The sequence below is a fragment of the Hippichthys cyanospilos genome, chromosome 3, assembly GCF_059441005.1.
Source record: "Hippichthys cyanospilos isolate Australia breed blue-spotted pipefish chromosome 3, RoL_Hcya_1.0, whole genome shotgun sequence".
Lineage (NCBI taxonomy): Eukaryota > Metazoa > Chordata > Actinopteri > Syngnathiformes > Syngnathidae > Hippichthys > Hippichthys cyanospilos.
In genome coordinates this window covers 1,226,243-1,251,754 of record NC_142371.1, presented here as the reverse complement: position 1 = coordinate 1,251,754, position 25,512 = coordinate 1,226,243, and the positions used below count along the sequence as shown (strand labels likewise).

General features: G+C 38.0%; 1 protein-coding gene across 2 annotated transcripts; it reads right to left on the bottom strand.

Annotated features, from left to right (window-relative positions):
- Positions 1-732: 732 nt before the first annotated feature.
- Positions 733-24,909, bottom strand: LOC148425350 (tyrosine-protein phosphatase non-receptor type 3-like). 2 transcript variants are annotated; one of them, XM_088411755.1, is made up of 26 exons: positions 24,892-24,909; positions 20,415-20,535; positions 17,993-18,127; positions 17,786-17,828; positions 17,572-17,653; positions 16,797-16,841; positions 16,652-16,704; positions 15,498-15,615; positions 15,317-15,404; positions 15,132-15,220; positions 14,982-15,045; positions 13,373-13,575; positions 13,158-13,283; positions 12,901-13,062; positions 11,296-11,368; positions 11,129-11,206; positions 10,994-11,050; positions 9,357-9,513; positions 9,104-9,279; positions 7,608-7,698; positions 7,408-7,469; positions 7,171-7,317; positions 5,829-5,957; positions 2,844-2,989; positions 2,628-2,763; positions 733-1,287 (listed from the first exon to the last, which is right to left on the bottom strand). In XM_088411755.1, exons 2-26 carry the CDS (start codon positions 20,481-20,483, stop codon positions 1,213-1,215), a joined length of 2,604 nt encoding a protein of 867 aa, XP_088267881.1. In that variant the 5' UTR covers positions 20,484-20,535; positions 24,892-24,909; the 3' UTR covers positions 733-1,212. The 2 variants fall into 2 exon arrangements, with proteins under 2 accessions (XP_088267881.1, XP_088267880.1); XM_088411754.1 differs by lacking the exon at positions 24,892-24,909 and adding an exon at positions 24,547-24,689.
- Positions 24,910-25,512: the final 603 nt, after the last annotated feature.

Sequence of the window (25,512 nt, the reverse complement as noted above, 5' to 3'; positions counted from 1 at the left end):
ATACTTTGCCACTTGCGGTTGATTTAAAATGACATCACTCAGGATTCAGGAAAAATTAAATCACGGCTCACTTGTTGATGTCACATGACCAAACCAAGAAAAAAGGTGAGACATGATTAGTCGTTACCTGGGCCACATGTGATGTGATTCTCAGTCAACAGCGAGTGGCAAAATGGCATAAAAACAGATAGATTCTGCTTCTTTCTTAACTTCCCCTTTAGCAAAGATTGCATAGTTACCCATTAATGCAGTATGTGATTAATATTGTGTGCATAATTAATTTTATAAAAGCCACTTGCTATCAAATTACATGCTCAGGGCTTGGAAAACAAACAACCAATTATAGCTCTGCTTGTGAATGTCACATGACTGATATCATGAACCAGGTGAGCCGTGACTGGTCATTACCTGAGCTCTGAGCACATAGTGTCATGTTGAGTTGACAGCTCGTGGCAAAATGCATTTATTAAAGGTATTAATTTTACATTAAAAACAAAATCAAGTTATCAAATTAATTATAAAACAGTACATCACTCTTCACTGCTAAAAAATGGCTAAATAGGCACAAGAACTACATTGATGTGAATTAAAGTCATTTTTTATAGCATTATTAATTAATTAAAAGCATGGAAAAATATTTATTTTCTTCAATTAATTCTTAGAGGTAAAATCGTAATTTCTTTTCGATAATCTAGTTTGAGATCCAGATGTATGGATTACAATCAAACAAAGTTATACAAATCAGTATTTATTTCACTGTAAGAATAATTTAAGTGAAAAGTGGCAGCAACACCACAGTACCCCGCACAGCATCATCTTAGCATACAGACTTCTGGTCTTCTACGAAAAGGCGCCAACATAAACTATGCATCATAACAAGCAACTCTGCCTTCTTCCATCAGTCGACTTGCAGACGTATTTCTGAGCTGAGCAGCTTTCATTCGTTTTGTGTATCCCATTCAAGCTTGGTCAGCGCAACGGGCAGAACGTAAGGCAGACGAATGCACGATTCAAAATGGTCCTATTTGATCTTGGCTACAGCGCTGACATCCAGCTGTGCTCGGACGCTACATAATTCTCATCCAGACCGTGTAGCGAACCCGCAGGCACAACAGAGGTTAATCTCTTGTGGTGCTTGTCAGCCCCTCGGTGGGAGTCGCTCGAGTGGAAGTTATGAAGCTCAATTTCCTCTGATGCCGTTTCTGATTTGGGCTACGGGGCCGTAGATTGGCCTCGCTTCTCCTTGTAGACTCGCAGAATGGCCTCGCACACGAACTGGAACTGACACTGAAATAGAACAAATAAGAAGTTGGGGGGAGAAAAAAAATGTATGTGAGTGTCTCTTGTTGCTTGCTTAGTTTATTATGAAAAACAATGTAAATAGTATCCACACTAAGTCTTAGGTCCTGAAAATGTTGAAAAAGCGCAAAAATTAACAATTGGGTAAAACAGTCTTCTCATTAGAAAGGCCCTGCCAATATGATTTTTTTTGTAGACCGATGCAGATTCTTGAAAGACAAAACAAATACAACTTTTCTTTTTAGTTCACTGAATGCATTGTGATCATTTAGTTTTAACTCATGCAAAAACACATTTTTATGATTTTTAAGAGTCAAACCAGTCAATCCCTGTTACTTGATATTTTTTTCCAAGAAAATATGGCTGGTACAAAAGAACTAAAATAATCAATTATTTTAGGGGACTAATGTAATCAATTACTTTTGGTTATTAATTGCTAAAATAATCAATTACTTTAATAATTAGTACCTTAGTACCTCATCAATTTTGATTGATTATAAAAAGACCAAAGTAATTGCTTTCTTCAGATAATTCAGCGCTAAAGAAATCAATTTCTTTTGGTACTTACAACAAAAGTGATTGAATACTTTTAGTAATCAATTACTTTATTACTTCAAACTAGTCGGTTACTATAGGCACTACAGTAATCAATTAAATAAGTGCAATAGTAATCAATTACATTAGTGCTTAATTACCTAACAATTGATTACTTTAGCTCTTAATTCATTCAACACCAGCCATTTTTTAAGACACTCTTTTATGAATGAATATTTACCTGGGATAGAATGTCAGGACTCTTAAAAATGTAAAAATATGTCTTTGGGATTCAAGACATTAATGCTTGTCAATTGTATCTACTATGTTTTTAGTATTTGAATGGGTGTCATATGGCTTGTTGTGTTGGTTATTGAGAAAAAAAAATAAATGCATGCCATTATGGAATAACATTGTACAAAAATGAGAAAAAGTGAAACATTTCAGATATTTTCCAGGCGCACTGAAATGTTCCTTCATACATGCGAGTGCTCCAGGATTTTGGCAATTGTAGCCTTAAATCAACGAGAGAACGCGCTCTCTATTGAAAGCTGAGCTGAAATATTAAGGAATAAATTGAAACGTTGAATGGGAGGCTTGGTGAGAGATGAATTGAATCTGTCAAGTAGTGTTGGAGGAAGTAGATATGTATAATTTCTCCATATCAGGCAATGGCAAAAGAGCTCAGCGGACAAAAAAGGATTCACGATAGGCCCAGAAACATATTATCCGTTATTTCCTACGGGACATTTGAACAAATTTTCCTGGAACGGATTATGTTTGCTCCAGCGTACCGTGGTCTGAATCATCATGGCTCGCTGATCTCTCAGTGTTTTGACAATGTCCAGCGGGAACACTGGCAGCCCCCGGTCCAACAGCGTCAGAGCCGTCTCCATGGTGATCAGAACACCTGTTCGTCCAATCCCGGCGCTGGAGGAGAAAATATTTGACTGAAGTCATTGGCGTTGGGTGCACATCGGAAGGGCGTGTTTTCAAATTAAAAGCGTTACCTGCAGTGCACCACGAGAGGTTCGTCGGCTCGTCTCCTCTCCCTGGCCGAGCCGACGAACAGCAGGAAGTCGGAAGGGTCATCGGGTACACCGTGGTCGGGCCACGCAACGTACTGAAGGTGTGTGACAGCGCGCTCCTCCCCCAGCTGGGTAGACAGACAGAAAAAGAAGATCATTAGGAACTTCAAGGAGCGCATAACCCCTGCGCAAGTTTAAAATTTAATAATTGAGATGATCAGAGCCAAAAACACAAAAGAACTTGACATGCTGGCTATAAATAAGAATACTACCTGTAAAAATGGCAAAAGTATACCTTAATCTGTATCCTTTTTAACATTAACAAAAGAAAAAAAAAATACAATCTACTTTTAACAACTGTTCATTATTATATTACAACATTTATACAGGTTACAACTGAGTCTAAAACAGAAAAAAATAAAATGCATCAAGGTGCATGAAAGAAAAAAAAAAAGAAGCACCCCCCACTATTTGAGAAGCTCTGATGTAGCGGAACAAGATGGGTGTGCAAATTTTGCAATGTTATCTTGAATCCAGGAGAATGTGTTTTCACCCAAAAATCAAATAGTGGGTTTAAAAAAAACACATCAATGCAAACATACCTTGTAAATAGCCAACAAAGTGTAAATATATTGTCAAATTTGAAAATGTTGCTGTTTGCGTACTTTACCAAAATGACATTTGGCCATCAAAAACACATTTTCAGTGTTTTTGTTCAAAGAAGGAAAGAAATACGAGTCAGTCAGTCACTGTTGTGCAGAAAATACATCTTTTTGCAAAAGGTGCTTTATTTTGTCAAAACAGCTTGTTGTCACTCAAATTATTCATTTTCAGAGAATGACTATTAAAGAATGGAATAAGGTATAATCATACTTTCTTTTTCTAGTTAAGAATCTAATCCTTTCATATGGTATCACCCACAGTCAAATGCTCTATATTGTCTGGCACTCTAGGTGTTGCCTTTTTGAATAACGCTTGGCATAATAAGAGTTAATTGTAAGGCAAAATATCTTTTTGCAGCTGAAAAGGGTAATAAACAAACCAGACCTGACCTGACACTGGAGGCCCTACCACAATGACTTTGACCTGCGAGAAAAGTACACGGCGTTGTGGAAAAATGGTGTTTTGAACCCGAGATAAGATCAGGAAGTGCGGGTTGATGACACAACAATGGGATGAAAGCAGATAAACAGGTGGAAAAGATCGGCGACAGGAGCACAGAAAAGCTGAGCTGAGTGTTTTTTTTTTTTTTTTATGTTTGTTTGAAACAGGCTTGCAGCCTGTGACTTCATGCAGGGATTAACGAGCACCGCCAGGGTAACAGATGGGTCAACACAGGAGTATTTGTGCATGCATGTGCGCACGTTCATACTTCATGCTTTCTTGAGCATTGTGAGGTTCGCTCGGGACGCTAATGAGGAAAATCCGATCAGATTAGATGACATTGTAGTGTGTGCATTGTGTAAACCCCCCTGCCAATGAACACGCCTCCCTTTGATTGTTTCACTTTATTACCTGTGTACAAACCAGCCCACCTACACGAAAATGACCATGAGTTGGCCACTGGTAACTTCCTGCCGGGATAGGACATATGGCACATGCTCCGCGCAGGCCGCAGAAAACTATCCATAATTTGCTCATGCAGAATGAAAGTCGGCGTTAAAGGGCCAGTGCATAGTATTTACCAGCGCCTGCCCCCTTCTGTTTTCTAGCAATAGAGCAAAATGTGCCATGGCCTTTAGGCATTTCATTTAACATGAGTCAGAGCCTGTACGGGCCCCAGATGGATTACATAAATCTCCTCGTCATGCTGTGATATGATGACTTCTATTCAACCTGTTTCAGGATAATATCATGGAAACCGAGAACAGAAAAGCCTCCCTTTCGTTTCTGATTGGCTACAGGGTCTACATTAAAAGTGTGCGTAGTCGCCAAAGTTCAGCCCAAGTTTAAAGTGAGTTAGAAATTCATCCGCCACCCAACCTGTATCCATGGCAACATTTTAAAGCACATAGCCCAAAGCTGTTTAGAGATATAGAAAACTGCAGCAATAGCTACTGGCTTAGAAGTATAAAGATATAAAGGGGACTACAAAATGGGAGTTAAGGAAGGGGCTGTGGAATGGACAAATGCCAAAAATGTGTAGAGGCACAACAGTCAAACGATTAATCGACAACTAATCAAAGAAATCAATAAATATGTCTGATAATCAGCTAATCCTTCATATAGCTTTTAACTTCTTGACAGTAAATGCTCTCTGATTTGTGTAGCACTCTATTGAAGCAGGCTGGTCAACTTTCTTTTGAATCAGAATAAAACATATACTTCTACTTCATAACAAAATGATTGGGTTTTATTTGGTTTTTGGTTTTTTTTTCCTGACCTAACGGACCAAACTAGTAAGTGATTTGTATGAATACAGAGTTTGAAATCAAAGGTATTTTTTGTTTTTACCAGATTCATCAAATTAATGGGCAAAATAAATGTTAGACTGCGTTTCGTAAATAATAACAAAAGTGTTACTTCTGTACAATCGCTCTAAATGCTATGAGTAAATCAAGGTAACAAGTTAAAGAGTTCTGCAAATATCATTCATTTGGCCCATTAATTTTGGTCGATGTTTGAAGGGCTATAACCGGCCGATATAATTAGACAGCCAATTAATCGGCTCGTGAACATCATATGACCAAACCCAGAAAACAGCACAGCCATGATTAGTCATGTGGTCATTTTCAAATGACAGCAATTGAGAAATAATAAATCTTGTTATACAAGAAAAATGATTTAGTTATCAAATGTATTAGACTATATATATATCACCTTTGTGTGTTTAATAGAAGTGTTTGATATTCCTTTAATAGTATTTTTGATAATATACACTCAATGCCATGCTGGTCCATCATCTCTGATGTAGTCCATTTTCAAGGTAAAACATAACAAAGGGAAAACACAGAACTACTACTGTACCTGAGTGTGTGTGAGGGTAAAGTGCCGGGTCACGTAGGCCAGGTTACACTCCTCTGAGTGACACTTCACCCGCATGTGTCCATAATCCTTCACTTCCGGCGGATGCGGCCAGTACTGGTGGCACTTGGTCTGCAAATGCATCACAGCAAGCAGCAAATTATGTTACTTGGATGGGCTTGAGTCATCAGTCAGGATATAATTTCCTAGCTCTTGAAATCAAACCGGTGTATGTTTTCGGCGCAAGGAGGAATCGGGGATTCATCAGAAGCAGGATGTGAAGTGATTGTAAATAAGCGTACACTTGTGTGCGCGCAAATTTCAACAAAAGGAAAATGCCAAGGCACTTGACGAAGATCTGAAAAACGGACAATTAATGAGAGCTTAGTGTTACTAAGCAACAGGCAAGATGCGAGGAAGCTCACATCATTTATCAAAGACCTTGATAATGACTCACTATACATTTACAGTTTATCAACCCAATAGAAAGCAAAATATTGCATGAACAATGTTCACAGCAGGTAAAATAAGTTATATGCGCCTTTAAATTCAGGGCAATTCATTCTGCTTTCAAGAGAGAAGTGGTCTAGATTTGTGTATCTTGAGAACATTTTAGAAATTGGTTATTCATGTTTTGTTGAGTTTATAGTTTTGTCATTTCACTGGATTTAGTTAGCTATGCAGTCCCAGATTTTGGGAATTCAGTGATTATTTCTCCAAATCAACTGCTATTTAAATTATATGTAAAAATAATATTTTTATACAGCTCAGTGCAGTGCTTCAACGTTTTTTTCCCAATTATGTCAGAAAATTGCCAGTAATGACCATGTGCAATATATAAATGATCAATAATAAAGGCATACAACATTTTGCACAGGAGTCAGTAAAACTCATGTTCCAATTGATTTGCTCTTGATATGAAAAGAAAAATGTCTGGGGTAATCGTACCCCAATTTGAGAGCTAGTCATCTATAGTCGATATTTAAATGTTGCACACACAAATTCAGATTTAATTTTCTCACATTATGAAAGTACAGTTGCCTCAAAGGTTCATAAGGCAACACTCTATATTATAAAAGCAGAAAAATGTAATAGCATTGAGGACAGGTTACGAAATAGTGTAGGTGACAAAGTAGTAATGCCATAAAATTACCCACACAATCGTTTGGCCAGCCCAAGTTACTAATCCTGTCTTGGTAAAGTAGTGTAAAAACTATAATTACTATATATTGCTGTTTTGGCGAGTGTGATACTATTGTCATATTTAGAAACATTCAAAGAGCCAAAACAAAAGTAAGCCTTTAAATGATCCATGTACTTGTAGGAGGTGGAGTCATATGCATACCCTTCCTCGCTCGGTCAGAGTTGTAAGCATGATAATGGTGTGTGACTGCTGCTCCCAAACAGCCTGCCAAAAGTGAGTGCAGGTCTGTGGCAGTGGACCCTGAGCTGCAACATAACGTAAGACCTCCCCAGACACCGGCGGTGCCACCTAAGAAACAAACAGAGACAAATAAGGATTTACATTCATCCATTCGAGAGAAGTAAATTCATCTGTGCAAATCCATTCTTGTATATGCACCGCGATGTGGCTGGCATTGATGTAGTCTTCCTGACCCTGGAGGGTGACTCTGGTCGCGTCATCTGCATGTAGAGTGGGAAATGGCTATGTTAGCATATTCAACACCGCAACAAATTAAAGCTTGCATGGTACTGCAACAGCGAGTTGTGATTTAAAACCGACTGGGAGAAAGGATCAAGGGAGTGACAGAAAGCACTCACAGGGTAAAATGTCCCTATAGCGATTCTTGTCCATGTTCTTGGCAAGCCGAGCGCAGCTTAGCGACAAGCCAGGCTTCTTCCTGTACAAATTCTGGGAATGATAAGAATGCAAACTAGTGAACACACATACAAATACCAGAGTATGTTGGTCCAATGAGGATTAGGGCCAGCATCTGTCCTAAAAAAATAAAAAATACTTAAAAGGCTCATTATAAAACACTGCATAAACAAAAGGGGCACATTAAATCCTGCTTAGAATTACTATTAAACCCATTTTAGTACAGTACAGAAACGAAAGATAACATTTTGGGAGAATTTGTGCGTGAAGGCTAAATGGCTCAACAAGAACACATTAAAGATTGTGCAATGATGTGGAATGAAATTGAAGGATATGGACTGAACTTGAACAAAGTTAATGCATTAAAGTTGAAATGATTCGAATAGGTGCTTTTGGACAAAAATATCGATTTGTATATTTCTCCAAAAATACCCTCCTTAAGGTCTCTCGTTTAAGTTCCCATTTACCAAAAGGTTAAAATTGTAACTGGTGTATGAAAATAGGGAATTAGTAGATGATATGCAGCATTGCTAATGTGTTTCCATCCGACTAAGCTGGCAAATGAATCCCGTTAAAGATATAAACAAATATGCTGCTGATCCTCACCTCAAACTACAATTCTTTATATTAATACACATAGCAACTAATAAGAGTTGAAAATACACCATAATGTAAATGATCTGAACATGTTAGAAGTTGAACGGTCAATCCAGAAATGTTGAACGAGCAAGGGAAAAGGTAGACTATGTGTGTCCTATTGTAGGATTTTTTTGTTTTGTTTTGTTATGTGCACATGTTTGGAATATTAGAAACTTTTTCTAAGGGTAGGAATTTGCCCAAGAGTTTAAAGTTGAACGGTTTGAATTGGTCAAAAATGTAAACTTTGAATGAGGGGATATAGAAAAAATATTAACATTTTAGAACTTTCAATCGTGAAATTGTGAAATTTTTGGTAACTGGGATTCTTTGGCAACGGGATAGTAAAAAAAAAAAAAAAAAAAAGTAGAAATTCCAAAAGTGCTAGGGTTTCCGAATATGGAATTCTTGGCATTATTAAGAATAAGGTCATCAGTTTGAAAATGTGATCAATTTGAATGAATTAATTAATGTAGAAATTACAAAAGTACCCACCCTCCAAAATCATGCCTTAAATGTTTTTTTTTAAAGGGAAAATGTCAATTATTGGTAAATGGGATTTTTTGGCGTCAGTAATGATAATTTGAACCGTGTAACAATGGAATGTTTTGAAATAATCAAAAACAATTGAAAATTTGTGTCTGTCAATGGTGACAGTTGAATTTTTGTTTATTTGTGATGTATTGTAATGTTGAAAATCCTTCCCAAGGTGAACTTAATAAAGTTGAAGGTGTAGTAAAAATTGTGTGCGAACCCTTCGTACAAATATGCTTTCACAAACGTCCATCCGCCTCTCAAATACCTCAAAATGGTAGCACAGAGTTCCTGACTGAATTCCTCTCTCCAACTGTTTCATCGATTCTTCCAGTGTCGTGACCCGCTCTGACTGGCCAGGAGACTGCACCCCGTCACTTTGGGATTGACTGGAGAGGGTGAGGGCAGGGGGCAGAAGCAAGAGTGATGCTGCTCGGGCAGGACCTGGAATACAGTAAAAGGAGAATCCGTTAGACAGCGCCTCCACACGTTTCCTGCCGTTTTTATGGCCGCGAGCAGACCTTTGCGTTTGATGAGGAGGGCCAACTCCCGGGAGTGCGACTCTCTGCTGGCCCGTATGAACATGACCACCTGGTCGTGTGTGTGTTCAGAAATGTCTCGACCATTGATGAGCACCACCTGGTCTCCTTCCAGCAGATTGGGCTCGCATCGACCGGCCTGGAGACGAGTCAGCGTCACGTAAAATTAAATGTTGCTACTCTACCCAGCCACATTCAAATCCACCTTGCGGAGACTCTCTTAGACTGTACACGAAATAGGGTCTGGCTCTAGGACTGAAAAGGGGCGAGAAGTTTAGTGTAGCAGTGGAGTTTTGGTTACATTTAAAGTTTTAACATTTCTAAAGGAAATTATAAAACTGATTTAATTCCCCATACTCAAAACTTCCTTAACTAAATGTCATCTTTGGGCTGAAATTTAGAACTGTGACTTTGATGCATCTGGGGGCAACAATAGCCCTGCGATAAACTTGCCATTGTATAAATTCATAACCCGTATATTTCTAGTTACCGTACCTTAAATTAGGGCTGGCCTATATATCAAATCCATCCAAATCATTTCATATTTGACAATCTGCTATTTGTGAAGTCAATATTTTTGTATAAGTGACAAAAAGCTTGATAGGTGGTTTACATGGTGTTTTTACAACAGTTATATTATAATAGTTATAATAATTACTAATTGGGGGTTGCATGTAATTGTGGCATGCTATGCACAGGCTATGAATAAAAATTCTTTGCATGCAGTTATGAATGTTAAGTTTCAACTGATTTTAAAACTTTACATTATTGTTGTCTGAGCATTTGCACAGATTTTTTTTTAATAAATGTTTGTTTGGTTTACAACTCTGAATGAACTAAAATTAAAAACAAGATTTTATTTTTGGCCATATCACCTGGCCCCAACTTATATTAAGTGCTCCAGCTAATTTGTGAAAAGTTTCCAATTCCCCAAAACTTTTGAACCTCAAGGGGTTCTTACAATGTTTTGAAGTTTACCACATTGCAGCTTGAAGCTGATAATATGCTTGAATCTGTTGTAGACTTATTTTTATGTACAATCAAAACACGGGGCCCACCAATATTGATTTCAAAATCATACATGGATTTTCACTTTTCACGGGCTGCCCTGAATAGCAGGTGTGAACAGTAGATAGTTTAAAATTATATATAGTTTCAGTTCACAGAATGCATTGCATGGTGTGATTAATGAAGTTATAAGGACAATAATTCTTGATGTGCTTGTGTTATTAGTTGAATGAATGTCATAGGTAACACATTGATGCTTAATTCATAACACTTTATGTATTTTATAATTTTCTTCAACAAACTGCAACTTTTGGCCAGACCCAAAAAGTAACTCCATTCATTGTTTTTTGTTCAGCCTTACTTGGTTGGCTAGACGAGCAAGAGGCAAGATATATCTCAGTGATGCAACTCACTTTGAGAATAACATTTTCAATTGATGATTTGAAAACTAGACTTTAAAACCATGAAGTAATAATAGGAATAACAATAGTATGATAATAGAAAAATGTAAAGTTTTTTTTTTTTTTTTTTTTTACAAAAATTCTGGCAGATACAGTCCCTGTTGGCCAGAAAAATAATCGAAACTTGTTCTTGCGTGATTTGGGTCTTACCGGAGAGTCAGGTTTAACGTGGGATATGGCAAGAGGCATCTTCTGATCCACCCCTCCCTAAGAGGAAATTTAGCAGAAAGAATGAAGTGACAAACAAAAGAAGTACCAGAGGGTATGTCACAGTTTCACACTTACTTTAACGTTAAAACCAAACTTGCCCTCATGATCAGGAGTGATGCGAATCAGCAGCAGGTCACCATCATTGAGGGCCAACTGATTAATCAGACACTTATATAATTATAACACACAAAATGTGAAACAAAATACGAAAGGGCGTGGCCAAATTACAGTAAATAAAGTACCTTGTTATTGTAGCTGCTGACTCCGTCCTCCTCTGCTATGCCGTCGTCAGCTTGCAACAAGATCTCATCCAACCTTTAATTATGGATTGTAATAAGAGTAAGGGAATTAATAATCTTATTTTGTTAAAAGCTGCTTAAAGAGAATTTTGCTGTGCAGTATGTATAAAAAAACAGCAATTATGTATCTTTACTTTGCCACATTGGCGATATAATTTCTTACGAAATATTCATTTTTTGGGTAGCGACATTTCTAACCAGTAAGTGGCACGTCTCGATGACTGAAACTGCGCCTCTCACTGTGTGACCACCGTGCCCTCTTCATGACGTCGTTCTAAAGCTGACTGAAGGCGACCGGCCACAATACAACAACGAAGACAAAAAAGCTAACATAACCTTGGGATGTGCAACTGTGGTTTTATGTATAGAAACTCAAAAGCCGATGCAAAAAGTGCTTCACATTGAGAAACGTAAGAAGTAAGTAACAGAAGAAAAATGCCCCATCAAGAAGTGGTCTTTATACAGCATTAAGGTGGTAGTCATCAATGTACAGGTGTCGTTTCTATAAAGTGTACTTACAGCTATGGCCTCTCCATTGGGTGCAATTGTGGGGATCGCAACAAATTTCATTTGTAATTTTAATTTTATAAGGGGTAAGGGCAAAGGGTCACCATGAAGACCTCCTTTTAACAACAATCACAAACACCTTTTGGTTGTATGGCCACAGCGCCCCAAAACAAATTCCACTGATTTCTGATAGTTTCAGCTTTAGGAAGACCAAACAAGCTTAAAAAACTAAAAATTTGTCACTCTGACATTTTCTAAAGTAAAACTTTGCAACTAGTAAAGTTGGAAGAAGTTGTAGTTTGCTTGGCTGACTAAGTGCAAAATCTCTTCTCCCCAACTCCAGTGTGAAAGCTAAAGCAAATGAGAAATGGCTGCTTAGATAATGTGGGCATGTGTTTATCGGTCAATGAACGAAATTAACTTATTGGGGGCATTTAAGTGAGCGATCAACATTTTGAGATGGTTAAAAGCTCCAAAATGTTGTATATCCTTGATAGGGCCCTTTAAAGTAAGCACATTTACAGGGTTCATTCATGCTTTGTACTTTTCTATTTCATCACAGTGTCCAGTGCCGATTTAGAATGCCTACGTGAACCAAACGAGACTGTGCTGCTAAGTGGAAAACGTTGCTATGGTTAAAGTAATTTCAGCCCCCCTTAAAAGGCACCACCTGTTTTGTGTTTTTGCGTAAGAGGAAAAAATGGAGGAGTGTATTTGTGTAAGACGATGACGCACCCGGTGACACACTGAGACACGGTCTCTTACTGTAGACCAAAGGCAAGCGCTGAAAATGAATTTAATCTTTGCATATAGATTACATTTTGGATGTATGCATAGTCTAAATGCTACTTTATCGTACACAGTGTTTAATGATTTTCTACCAATACTATACCGGTTGACCGCAATCGACACATTGGACAGCCCTAGTTTAGGCTAATGGGGCCACACAGAGCATATTGTGAAGAATATTTTTGACTCGTCATTCTCTTCAACTTAAAAATCTGCATTTTAAATTGATAAGGAAAAAGATGAAATACACACTGGTGCATTGAAGTGTTTCCTTCACTGTCCTTGCTGCTGCTGACGGATGTCCGGTACGTGTAGAAGACATCTTCTCCCTCTGACATGTCTTTCAGCTCACTGCTTAGTTCCATGGATGACGGTCGGACTTTGCGGATGCCGTGTCGAACACGAGGACTTCGCCTGTGACAGAAATATGAATGAGGAAGACAATGATGGTGGTGTTTCTAAAATTATATCAGGTGAGACGTGGACTTTAGACTGAATGGTGGCTCTACCAGTTGGGTGTGCTGGGGGGTGATCGAGATGGTAGACTCTTTGTCTCCAAATATTCAGATGAAATGGACCGCTGCAGGACTGGGTTCCACACCATCCCACCCACTACACGTTGACAAACTGGACCACTTCAAGTTAAAAAATAAATAAATAAATAAATAAATTTTAAAAAATCCTGCAATATTTTAGTGTGACTAAACAATGGACAAAAAGTTACCTCTCGTTTTTACTGTTTGCCAGGCCCAGGTGGTGTGTTATCAACTTCCTGTAGGAATGAACAGTGCTGGTGTTGTGTTTGGGGCTCCTGGCGGTGCGGTTGCAGCTGAAGAAAGAGTGATGATCCACACAGGAACGCCACAGGTTCTTACAGGTCTTTGGGCATGGTAGAACTAGCGATACCACACAGTCCTGGGTCTCCCCCTGCAGAATACCATTTGGTTTAAGGTCACATCATCTCAACAAAATAACATATGAGAAATGTACCAGTAACAAATGAGTGTCAACACTGTACATCTTTTCGACGATATTACAGCACTGATAGCGCTTGAAATACACTTTTGAGCTAGGTGGAGTACTAGCCATGCCAATCATGTGGAGATACTTTAAGGTGACCACAGATGATGACAAAAACATTCTAGAGTACATACACCCAAATTAGTGCCAGCCCAGAGGGAATACTCAAACCCACAACCCATTCTGGGCTCTCCCTAATAGCAACCTCAATCTTTTTAAACAGATTCCACAGTAAATCAAAGTAAGCAATGGTGTGATGGTGTAATGTATAAGTCGTCATGCCAGTTTTCTTAGTACTAAAACACCTTGTGTTACAGACTATATTTAAATGAAAGACTGAAAAAGATTACAATGATATACATGTGGAAAAAAAGAGAAACATACAAAGAGGTATTTAATTTCCATTGATGACAAGTGATTACTCTAAAAGGTGTTCAAATTTATATCGCGTAAACTTATGTCTTGTTCAAGAAAGGTTTGTGTTTTTGAATAGTATTGGATTAAAATACATTTTTGCCACAGTTGCAAATCATAACAGCATTAGCGGTACTGTATTAAGTATCAATGAGTAATCAAATGATCAATTCTTGTACTCGTATTTGGCCTAAAAACAATATTATTCTGGAAGACCATATAAAACATGACAGCCCAGTCAAGCTGAAAATGTACTAATTATAAGGCTTATGTAGCAAACTCCTTGTAGTTAGGGCTCAAAATGCTGGTTTCATACAAACAATAAAAGAACATATCTACAGCAGTTGGTGACTAAAAAAATATTCCACAAGGCGTACATCTTTGAGAAGGTTGAGAACCACTGATCCACAATATACTGTAACCAAGAAAGTATCACATCTCCACTGAGCAACTTGGAATGGATATCATATTAAAATCAATAGACAATTTTTATCCTGAGCCAGATAGCCTGAACATGCGCAGGAACAGAAAAAGAACATTTAACAACTCTACCACAGTAAACTTTGGTTCTTGCATTTGATAGCATCCAATGTCAATAAAGGCTGACACGATGACACAATAATATCCAATAGCTTTTGAAGACATCTTCTCCCTCAGAAATTAACAGCAACTTAGCATTAAGTTGGGGCTGTGGCTGCTTTTGATACAAAGAGAAAAAGGCAACAATATCACATTCTTAATCAACAAACATCATATTAATGAGAATATCATGTTAGATTAGTGGGGTCACATAAAACATATCACAAAGAACATTTGGGATTTGAGTTGTTCTTTGAAATGACAATGGTTGCCTTGGATTTTTAGATCACTTAAACTGTTCACAACAACGACATACTTACATGTTTTCGCTTGAGATGTATAAAGAATCGCTTCCTCTTAAATGAAATCTTGATAATGTTCGTCCTGCATGGGAGCAATGTTAATTGTTATGAACATTGGGATACCAGAAAAAGGCAAACAACAATCCGATTAGCATGGCCATCACTCACCAGGGGAAGAAACTAGAGCAAGTCATATCACAGAATACTGCAACACCACTTGAAACCAAGCCCACCATTAGCGGGGCATTGTTGGTGTCCTGAAAGCGAGAGGGAGAAGTGAGAGTGTCAAAGAAATGTCAGCCGTAAAAAGAAAGTGGAGCATGAAATAGCAGTTTTCATGCAGGTCATGATACCAGGGCGGCGTGCAGCTCCACTCCATAAAGGTCCAACGTCCGTGCTGTATTGAGGAAACATAACTCTGCCTCACTTTTCTTCAGACCCCTACACGAAGACACACAGACACATGCAAGCCAAATCAATGAGCCGACTGTAAAGCACAGCAGGGGTCTGAATGGATGCAATGAATCACATTACTTGTGCTTTGGATGCAGGTCCTCCACTTTGGATACAAAGTTTTCATCCTGCTCAGGGATGAAGTGGCACTTTGACAAGTAACCACTTTGCTGGGTTGAAGAGTAATCACCCAGCTCAGCTATGGGTCAAACAGAAAAATCATGGTGAAGCAGGTTGGCCATATTGGTAAATGTCTTAGCACACACTAATTATTTATTAGATCAATTCACATGGCGGACTTGACGCTTTTGTTTCAAATTAGTCTCAATGCCACCTGTATTTTGCAGACAATATGATTATATGTTATAAAAAAATTAGTGGACATGTGTCAATTAAGCTAATTTGCATGATCTATGGAGTGGTACCACGAGAAATAAAACTAGTTAGGCTGGGACAAGATCCTGAGACACTTTTAAGCCACCACCTAACATTAAAAGAAAAAAATCCATATCCTAAAGTCTGACACCCCTGCTACCCCTGCTCAATGGTAACTAAGCAGGGCTGCATCACGTTTTGGTGGATGCACAAATTGTTGTTGGCGAACACAATACATGATTGCTTGAAGTTGTTGACATGGTGGCTGTGGGCGGCTATCAGTGTTTGGTAATGTGTCACATTTACAAAATGTAATTTATATGGGTCTTCTCCAAGAGAGAGAGAAAAAAATCCTCTTATATTTACAAACTTGATCTTTTAAGTATTCTGGGCTGTGCTCTCCTGCGAAGAAGCCTCTCTAGTCGTAAAGTTAAGGCCTTTCCCTGGTTTTTGTAGAAACAAAACCTGAACTCACGATTGGCCCAAATGTATACGGTATTTTGCATTTAGTTATAGAACAACTGAGAACCTAATATATCCTTTGCCATTGTGAGCATTAAAATACTTTGGACTGTATTGAAAAGTTGCTGTTGTCAGGTGCATAAAGCAAAACCTATAAATGCTCTATTAGTAAATGAACAACAATTTCCACAGACACCCTGGCCACCCACCCTCCCCAAAAAAGATTATAGAAAGTCTCACTAGAGTGGTGTGCCATTACTGCAAAAATCCAGATTGTTCCATTTATTCGCTTGTGTCCCAATACTATTGCCACATTTTCAGGGAACCACAGAGAACATTGAGATTATTCACACAGTTGTTATTAAGTCATTAATCACGAGTTGCTCTGGAGGACTTACACTGCACAGCGTAAGAGGCTAACACTACAGCTGAACTCAGGGGGCACTGCAACCTGTAATCATCAAGACACAATGTAACAACTATAAAAGTTCACAAAAATGGGCAGGAGTGTGTTGTGTTCGCAGGTTTGTTTTGCGCACTAACCTGCCTTCTTTAATGTCGCTCCTAATCTGGAGGAAGTAAAGGTTCCTGTGGAAGAGAAAGTAAGAGATATTAGCCTGGGAAAATACTTTTTTTTGTGAAACATGAGTAAACGTAAATTAATATGAAGAAATATTGTAATTCTGTGAGATTACTCTTAATGTAGCAGATTTAACACATTCTGTCTGAAACACTAAGCCAGGGGTTCTCAAATGGGGGTTTGTGCAGGTATCAGTCTTCTATGTCTTCTATGAAAAGCATTTATAAAGATAACTCTAGTCCCAAGTGGGCCGGACCAATAAAATCATGGGATATATTTAAAAAAAAAATCCAATAAAATCATGGCATGTACTATTTATATATCTCTATATATATCTTTTTTTAAATTGTCCAAAATAGTACAAGCATAACATCACTTTTAAAACATAACACAAAACATTAACATTACTATAAATAATAAAACATTTCAGGTTTTTCATTTATTGAAAAAAAACAGCTCATTTTGATACTTTACATTCCAAAATCATTGCAATTCAACCCTTTTACAGGCCATGTTGTGACACCCCCCATAGTAAAAGAAATGAAAAATACTGCGACAACAACCATAATAAACAAGTTAAAATGATATAAAGCTGTAAATTGAGACTATAAAATGACTTAAAAATACGTCTCTGGGGTTGACTGACTCAATATTTCTACTGCATGTCAAAAGATGTTGACAAAATATTTGCCTAGCAAATAGAAAAGAAAAGAAACTCAGGAAAATATATTACAGCACCTCGTCTGTTCATGTTGCAGAGAGTTGGGATCGGAAATGAAGAAGCGCACTCGGAAATTCAGATAAAAGGGACTTGCAAGACCTGCAGAGAAATGTCACTGTGTCAGTGTCGTCTTAAATCAAAAGCAACCCTAATCATCACACTGCTTCACTGAAAATGTCAAAATGTACTTTGGAATGGGAGAAAACTAGCAATAAATAGCCTGGTAAGCACCTTTGATCTGCTTCTTCAAGGGTTTCTCAGGCTCCAACCATCTCTAAGAAAAAGAAATTCATTAAACATAATGGCCTGGGGCGGATAAAAAAAAACACACAATGCTAGCACACCCTGTGGTTAAACAGCAACGAGCAAGTGCAATGTGTTACAGTGGCTGGCTTCAAAAAAAAAAAAAAAAAAAAGTGAAAGAGTGTGTGTGCTCACAGGCGAGTGTTTGTTGGCTGTGATTGAGGTAACGTCTGTGTTGGACTCTCTGATCTGAAGACTGAAGAGCTGCCTCTCGAGCAGGCCCAGGTGGTCAAACACTTGGTCCAACAGAACCACGCCTTCATCCTGCTTCTGAAACAAGGACACAACATACGACGTGAGATGTGGCCAACGTTAAGTGACCTTTACCGAACAAGCAAAGTGAATATACTGTTGGATATTAAACTCATCAGTTTTAGATTTGTGACAAAACTGTCCAGTCAATACTCCATACAGAATGATATACATTACATTTTAAAATGCAAACTGTGAGACAAAAATACTGTATATATTTTACAGTTCTGGAATTCAATTTGAATTCATCGACACCTTTAAACATAAGAAGCAGGGAGAAAGAATTCTATTGAGGATATTTTTTCCCTGACAATGCTGCAGAGAGCTACATGAGTCTTTAAGCAAGAATTTCTAACAATTGTATAAAAAAAAAAAAAACCAACGTAAGTACTGTATACATTTTATTAGAGCTTTTGAGAAGTTCTGAGAACTTGAATCTTAGCTACTTCTGTGCGCGTTCTCCAAAAACTGCGGTACCCTGCCGAATTCCAATATTTACTTCAGTTGACTTTTTTGTCTTATGTATAGTTGGCAGAATGTATTATTTGTAAATATTCAATTCTGTTAGTGAAGTCTTAAAAGCGCATTCATTTTAACACCAACTTAACATAGTTCAAAGTTATTTACACTCAAATTCTATGATTTAGACACATCGAAAATAGCACCAATAATATACAAAGCATACAACAAAATCCAACTTTGCAGCCGTATTCAGAAGCCGTTTGAAATGATAGGGTGGCTGTTAAGAAGCACGAGTGACTTTAAAAGAAATAAGATAGGACAAATAAAAGGAAATGTGCGTCTTTCTTAAATGGCAAATTCAAAATCACAACTTAAAAACAAAGAAAAAAATACCGGGAATTGCAAAAAAAAAAAAAAAAGTAAAAACACATTGCAAAACAACTACCAATTAAAAATTGTAAATAAAAAATAAACAAAATACAAAACATAACCGCAAATCAAAAATTTTAATGTGTTTTTTGTCTGCTCTTCTTAGTTTCCGGTAGTGTTCTATACTGTGTTTTTGCCTTTTTGTTTGCGATTAAACTTTTTGTTTCTGATTTTTGTTATTTTAATTGTTTTTTTTTTAATCTTTTGCAACGTGTTTTTATTTTCTTTGCAATTAATTAGATTTTAATTTTTTAGATTTTTTTTTCCCGCTTTTTTTTTTGTTTAGTTGTTTGCTTTTGTGATTTGCACTTCAGGGTCACCTTACTTACCAACTCAAATGCCCTGCCTGATCTACAGGTGGTGTCTGTTGTTATCGTAACACATATTGTGGTACCAGTGATAGTTTTAAGGTAAATAAAGACGTGTAGTGGCAGACTTTTTTTTAAGTAGACAACTATATGAGATCTGAAATTATTTCACTCAAATGGATTCCAGCATACAGCAGTTAGTTGAGTGTGATTTAGTGGAGAACAAAAACTATTCCATACACAATGCATCACATCCAATACCACCACCTCATTTACATCATTAACCATGACTTCGGTAGAAAAAAAATCCTCCAGATGTGACTAATAGTTGTTCTCATTGCCAAAAAAAAGACTTATAATATGCTGCAGACAGATATTATTCCCCCAACGTCACTCTTGCACAGTCTCATCAGTGTGCAGTTCAGAAATGTACAATTCTCCAAACAGCTAATGCATGACATGGCTGAGAAATGCAATGGTTGCTCTATCCCCAACAAGAAGTCATTAGTAGCAGAATATGAAGCGTTTGCATTCAGGTGTTATTTGCAAGAAAACGAGAGGAAAAACTTGGCGTTGTCACTCCAATGTATTATGTGACGGAGGTGGGGGTTATACTGTATTGCATATTTAACTCATCCACTGTCGTTGATGGCTACAGACCTCAAAAGATCTATTTTGAGCGGGCTGGTAGTGATTATGTGAACATTCACTGCTATTGAAAAAAGTCAAAAATGAAATTTAATCGGGGTGGTAATGAATGTAATATTCAGACAAAGATGCGACACAGCTGCTGCTTCACAGCGTAACGTCGTGACTTCCTTGCAGTACGTAGGCGCATTTGCATCTATGTCGGCCCGCATGCTTCGTTTGGCACGATGTGCTGATAAGGCAAAAACCTCTCAAGTGTGACAACTGCGGGAGGTGAACGTGCCCTTGACACTAAGGTCTCGGTTGAATAGGAGATGTGAATCAATGGGAGGGATGAGGTAAAAAAGCATCGCGCTGCGACACGACGATCATTAGTAGAGCACGGTGACAGATAGCAGCAACATACGATCTCCTCATATTCACCGGCAGGAAACTGTGTGTCTTGGTGTGTGTCGTACATTTACTAGGAAAGTCTCGATGGTGCCGTCCAGCAGCTGAACTAAGCAGAGAAGGTCCTGTTTTGGCATGTCTGTCACGGCAGAAGCAACGTTGGGCCTGGTTGGTCTCAGAAAGGGGGACCTGGGAACACACAACAAAACAAACATGAGCCACATGTTTCCACACAGTTGTTTGATAGCACCGCCTTCAGTGACACTCCATGTTGAGTAATGGATGGAGCAGTGACTAATGCAGCATGAATGCAAAGGAGTGCTGTGAGTGCAGGGTAACGACAAACATGTGGCTCTTGGGCCATTCAGGGCCGGCGAGACGATGCAATCTGGCCCAGTGTGCATTTCTAAAAACAAATCAACTGTAACCGAAAATATACAATTCATTTTGTTCATATTCCCCACCCGCCCCAAAAAATTCAACTCCCCAGAGGAAAAGAAAAGTGATTTAAAATAAATAAATAAAATGTTCTCCTCTCTAGATGACGACTTGTCTTTTGGTTCGGCCCGGGCCTGCCTTCGCCTCTCGCAAAGGCAGCTGAATGACAAGAATGTTAAACATTATTTTGCAGCAAGACTACACACCCATTTTACAGTTGTAAGCTGAACACAAGAACTTACACACGTACAGCACTAAAGCATCCACTCACGCTCCACAAGGAGGCTGGAGGAATGTCCCTGCATGCATGCGAGTGTGTCCGATCCTGTCTTGGCTTCCAGGTAAACGATTAATGGATCGCACCAAGAAAAAAAACAAGGGCCTGCAGTGTTCCGAGTTAATGTTTGAACACGGCGACACACTTGGAATGTATTAAAACCAAGCTGAGCTCTACTTGATGGCTTGTTTTTCCACAGTAAGCCTCTCACAGCCTTGCTTACAAGTAAACACTTTATAACAGGGATAATCACGGGGATAATCAGCATGTCTATGCCGGCTTCTCTTAGCGGTTCACATCTATATGTGATATGTTGATATGGACAAATATAGATTAGCAACCAGAAAGCAGTTGCTCATTAGTGTGAGGGATCAACAGGTGGGTCGTGGGAAACTATTCAATTTTATTTAATTAGTCAGAGTCATATACAATGAGAACTGAACAATACTGAAAACCACTCCAATTGTAACATTTTTACTAATATTGTGATTGCTAATTGAAACGTAGCTATTTTTTTCAGGCATTTCCATTTATTAACCAACACAAAGAATAAAAAGTAAGGCAAAATACTGTACATATAATAATAATAATAGTAAGAATACTAATAATAATCATATATAATCATAATTAAAAAATGATTAATCAATAACATTTTTAGATCACTAACTCCCTTTTATAATCTTATTTTATTCAAATCTTCAGAATTTCAACTTCTCAAAAGTAGATATTATCATCATCCATAAATGCAAACTGATTATTTTTTATGTTTAATCAAAATGAAACATTTGCTTTTGGGAAAAACACATTTTGCCTATTTGATAACATGAATCAAATAATTATTTTTATTGGACTTTCAACTTAAGATAGTGTATTATTTTAAATAAATGTTGGGAAATGTTTTCTTTACCCAAATGAACAAATATTCGATCAAATCATTGAACGGTTAATCAATGAATTAGTCACAATACCTGGCCTTATTTTAATGTATCAGTGTTCGCTTTGGCGGACGGTACAAGTGTCGCCCACTTTTTTGGAGCAGTTTTACGATGATGAACTAGAAACTACAAATTAGAAAAATATAAAATTGCCATTATTTCACAACCTTTTATGGAAAATTGCTATAATGGGATAGATTGTTTTTTCTTAAAAAGTATGTCGCTGTTTTTATGTCAAATATGTTATCTATCAAACGTATTAGTAGTATCAGCAGTTGGTATTGATATCGGTGACCACTCAAGAGTTGAGTACTTGCACTAGTAACGGTCAGACAAAAAATGGTATTGAACATCCTTGGTAATATAGAAATAAATCGAATGTATTATACAATACATCTTATTGTCTCAGCTTACACAAAAATGAAAGCTAGTGAACCCTGAATTAATACACAAAACAGTCTACTTCAATTAGAGCTAAATGCTTAAAGTCCTGTCAGTACTTGCAATGACAACAAAAAAAAAAAAGTCTACCAATCGTGATGTACATACGTCAGTAAGTCATTAGGTTTGGGCATGGGAGTTTCTCAACAATTTTGTGGAATACTCAAGGCCCCTAAATTGAATACTCAAATCCCTAAACTTTCAGGGACTATTTGATACTTTCTTTTTCTTTGTGCATGTTTACTTTTAAAAACAAATTTACATTCTGGCGGCTTAAACCGGGAAATGTATAACATTTTTTGCCTTCTACCACTCAGTACCATACCAATACACTCTTATCATTTCCAATCCTCAGTGTTGCTGAATTTATGTCTGGGACATTTAGTGTCAGTTAGGCATTAGCTCATGCTTGTTACTAACAAGAAAACTCAGTCTGAACTGAGTCTGGTCCAAACCTCAGACTGTAGAATCACCCCCGAGTTAGAATACAACTTCTCTGAACTTAAAAATACACTACATTGCTACACTACATTGCTAAACACAGAAAATACACAAGCGCGCACACACCCACACACACACAGACGCACTTAAGAAGTAAAGCCCACATGCACACTACTTTGTCAAATAAAGTTTATTGTTTTTCTAAAATTGCAATCTACTACTTTTACAACATTGATTTGAATTCCATATACTGTTTAGCATTATATACTAAACACAACCGATACTATTTTTGGCTGCGCTACCAATTCTAATACCCGCCTGCGAAGCATTGGTCAATGTCAAGACTGTGCCGATAACACCCCATTTTTTTCTTTAACCCATTTCAACCAATCTGTCACAAAAGTGGTAAAGAAAATTCTATTTATGAGGCTCTATAAATGATTTTTCTATCTTTTTCCACAAAGTACTGAAATACAGGACTACAAAGTGTAGATGAAATTTTTGCAATGTCACATGTCACGTATGACCACAGCTGTTTACTTTGTGGTTGTACTTAGAAAGATGACAGCCTCAAAGCTCCCAAACAAAAGGTTAGTTAAGAATGTTAAAATAAACATAGAACAAAGATTTCTCGTACACATGATCTTTAAGGTGATACATGCATTTGCACTTACTCAAATTGGTTTGGTGTGTTTGCACAATGAGTAATTACATTGTTGTGACCTGTCATAAAATACACCAACTATTTCAATTTAAAAAAAAAAGGTTATTGATTATTTCAAAGGGTCACCAATGGCATATGATTTGGATGTTTTCATGTCCAGGAAAAAAATGGGCTTAAATGTGTTAATACGAAAAAAACTGCACACTCACTGTGGTCAGGTACTGTCTTAAAAATACTTCAAGAAACAGAGAAAAAAAAAATAGTGTCCAGTAGAAATTGTTTTTTGCTTACCTGTAGTGGATGACTGACAATAAAAGTATTCAAACCTTATAAACAAACCCGAGCATTTTAGTTTGGGGAAATGTCATCTGAACGTTATTTGTTAGCATTCACAAATACCAATACCACAATTTCAATGCCGTGTGAGACAATTCCCGATACCAGTATTGTATCATAAAAACACAACTAAAAATATTGTATCTTTGTTTGGCTAACTATGCTAGTGACATATAGTGACAGGCAGAATTAAAGGCTCGTCCGCTAGATGGCGGAAGGGAAACCATCAAACTGTGCGTCTACTTTTGTTGACATTTTTTAGCTTGATAGTGTGGAGTTTTTCTGATGTAAAATAACTGCCTTGTCTCAAAGGAGGTTGGTAAACAACGATTGGATACGTGCTAGTTAGTAAAACACCCAAAAGCAAAGTTGACAAAAACCCAGAGGGAGTTAAAACTGATAGATAAAGCAAAAGAAGCATTATCTAAAAAGTAATAAACGATGGTACGGCGTTGTCAACAGAAACGGCGGTGCTCTCTCCGTACTTTGAGCCCAACACGGAACCTGTTGACAGCCTCAGGTTGTGGGAGTTAGCTACACACCCTAAACACGAAGAAACGCGTTGCTAGTAAACTTTCCCTCAAGCCCGGAGCAACTCCGGCCGACATTGAACTTTTCTGGGGAGGAAGGGAGGGAGGCACAAAGAAGAGCAAAAAAGTCAAGTCTACCTGCGTCGTCCCGCTTTAGCGACGAACGGCAAACATTAGCGTGACCGCCGGGGCCGCCTCGAGACGGGCCGCGGCGTCAGAGAATCCAGGTAAAGGAAGGTAAATATCCGGGACACTCCTCATCTCCAGCTGCTCTGATTTGAGCGCCGCCCCGCCCCGCCCCTTCGCTGTGCGCGCTCCCTCAAAGGCTGCAACTCACGCTGTCGAGAGCGCGCACGTAAACAGCCAGTTAAAAAGTTTGTACACATTCTCTGATCCAGTAATAATAATAATACCAATACTAATATTAACACTACTACTACTACTACTACTAATAATAATAATAATAATAATTATAATAAGCACCTTGGTGGAGCTCGTCTGTCTATAGCCGCTTATCCTCCCAGGGGTCGAAGGCTTGCTGTTCCCTACACCAGCTGACTTCCGGCAGTAGGAGGGGTGCACCCTGAGCTGGTTGCCGGCCAATTGCAGGGCACACCAGGCACGCACCCAATCACACGTAAGGACAATTTAGTGGAGCTAATACACCTGTCATGTATGTTTTTGGAGTGTGGGAGGAAGCTGGAGTGCCCGGAGAAAACCCACGCAGGCTCAGGGAGAATATGCAAACTCCACACAGGAAGGCCGGAGCCAGCTGGAATTGAACTGTCCCTTAACTGGGGCAGACGTGCTAACCACTCATCCACCAAGTTGCCCTTAATTGAACTATTTGAATTTAAAACAGAAATAAAATTTTCCTTCCTAACACTGGTGAATAGAGTTAATTCATTTTTAAATGCGAATATGCTAACCACTCATCCACCAAGCTGGCCTTAATTGAACTATTTGAATTTAAAACAGAAATAAAATTTTCCTTCATAACACTGGTGAATAGAGTTAATTCATTTTTAAATGTGAATATGCGTTACTCCACATTCTGCTTTGTTTACTCCAAATTGCTCTTGCTTTGGTTCTTAAAGTGGAGAT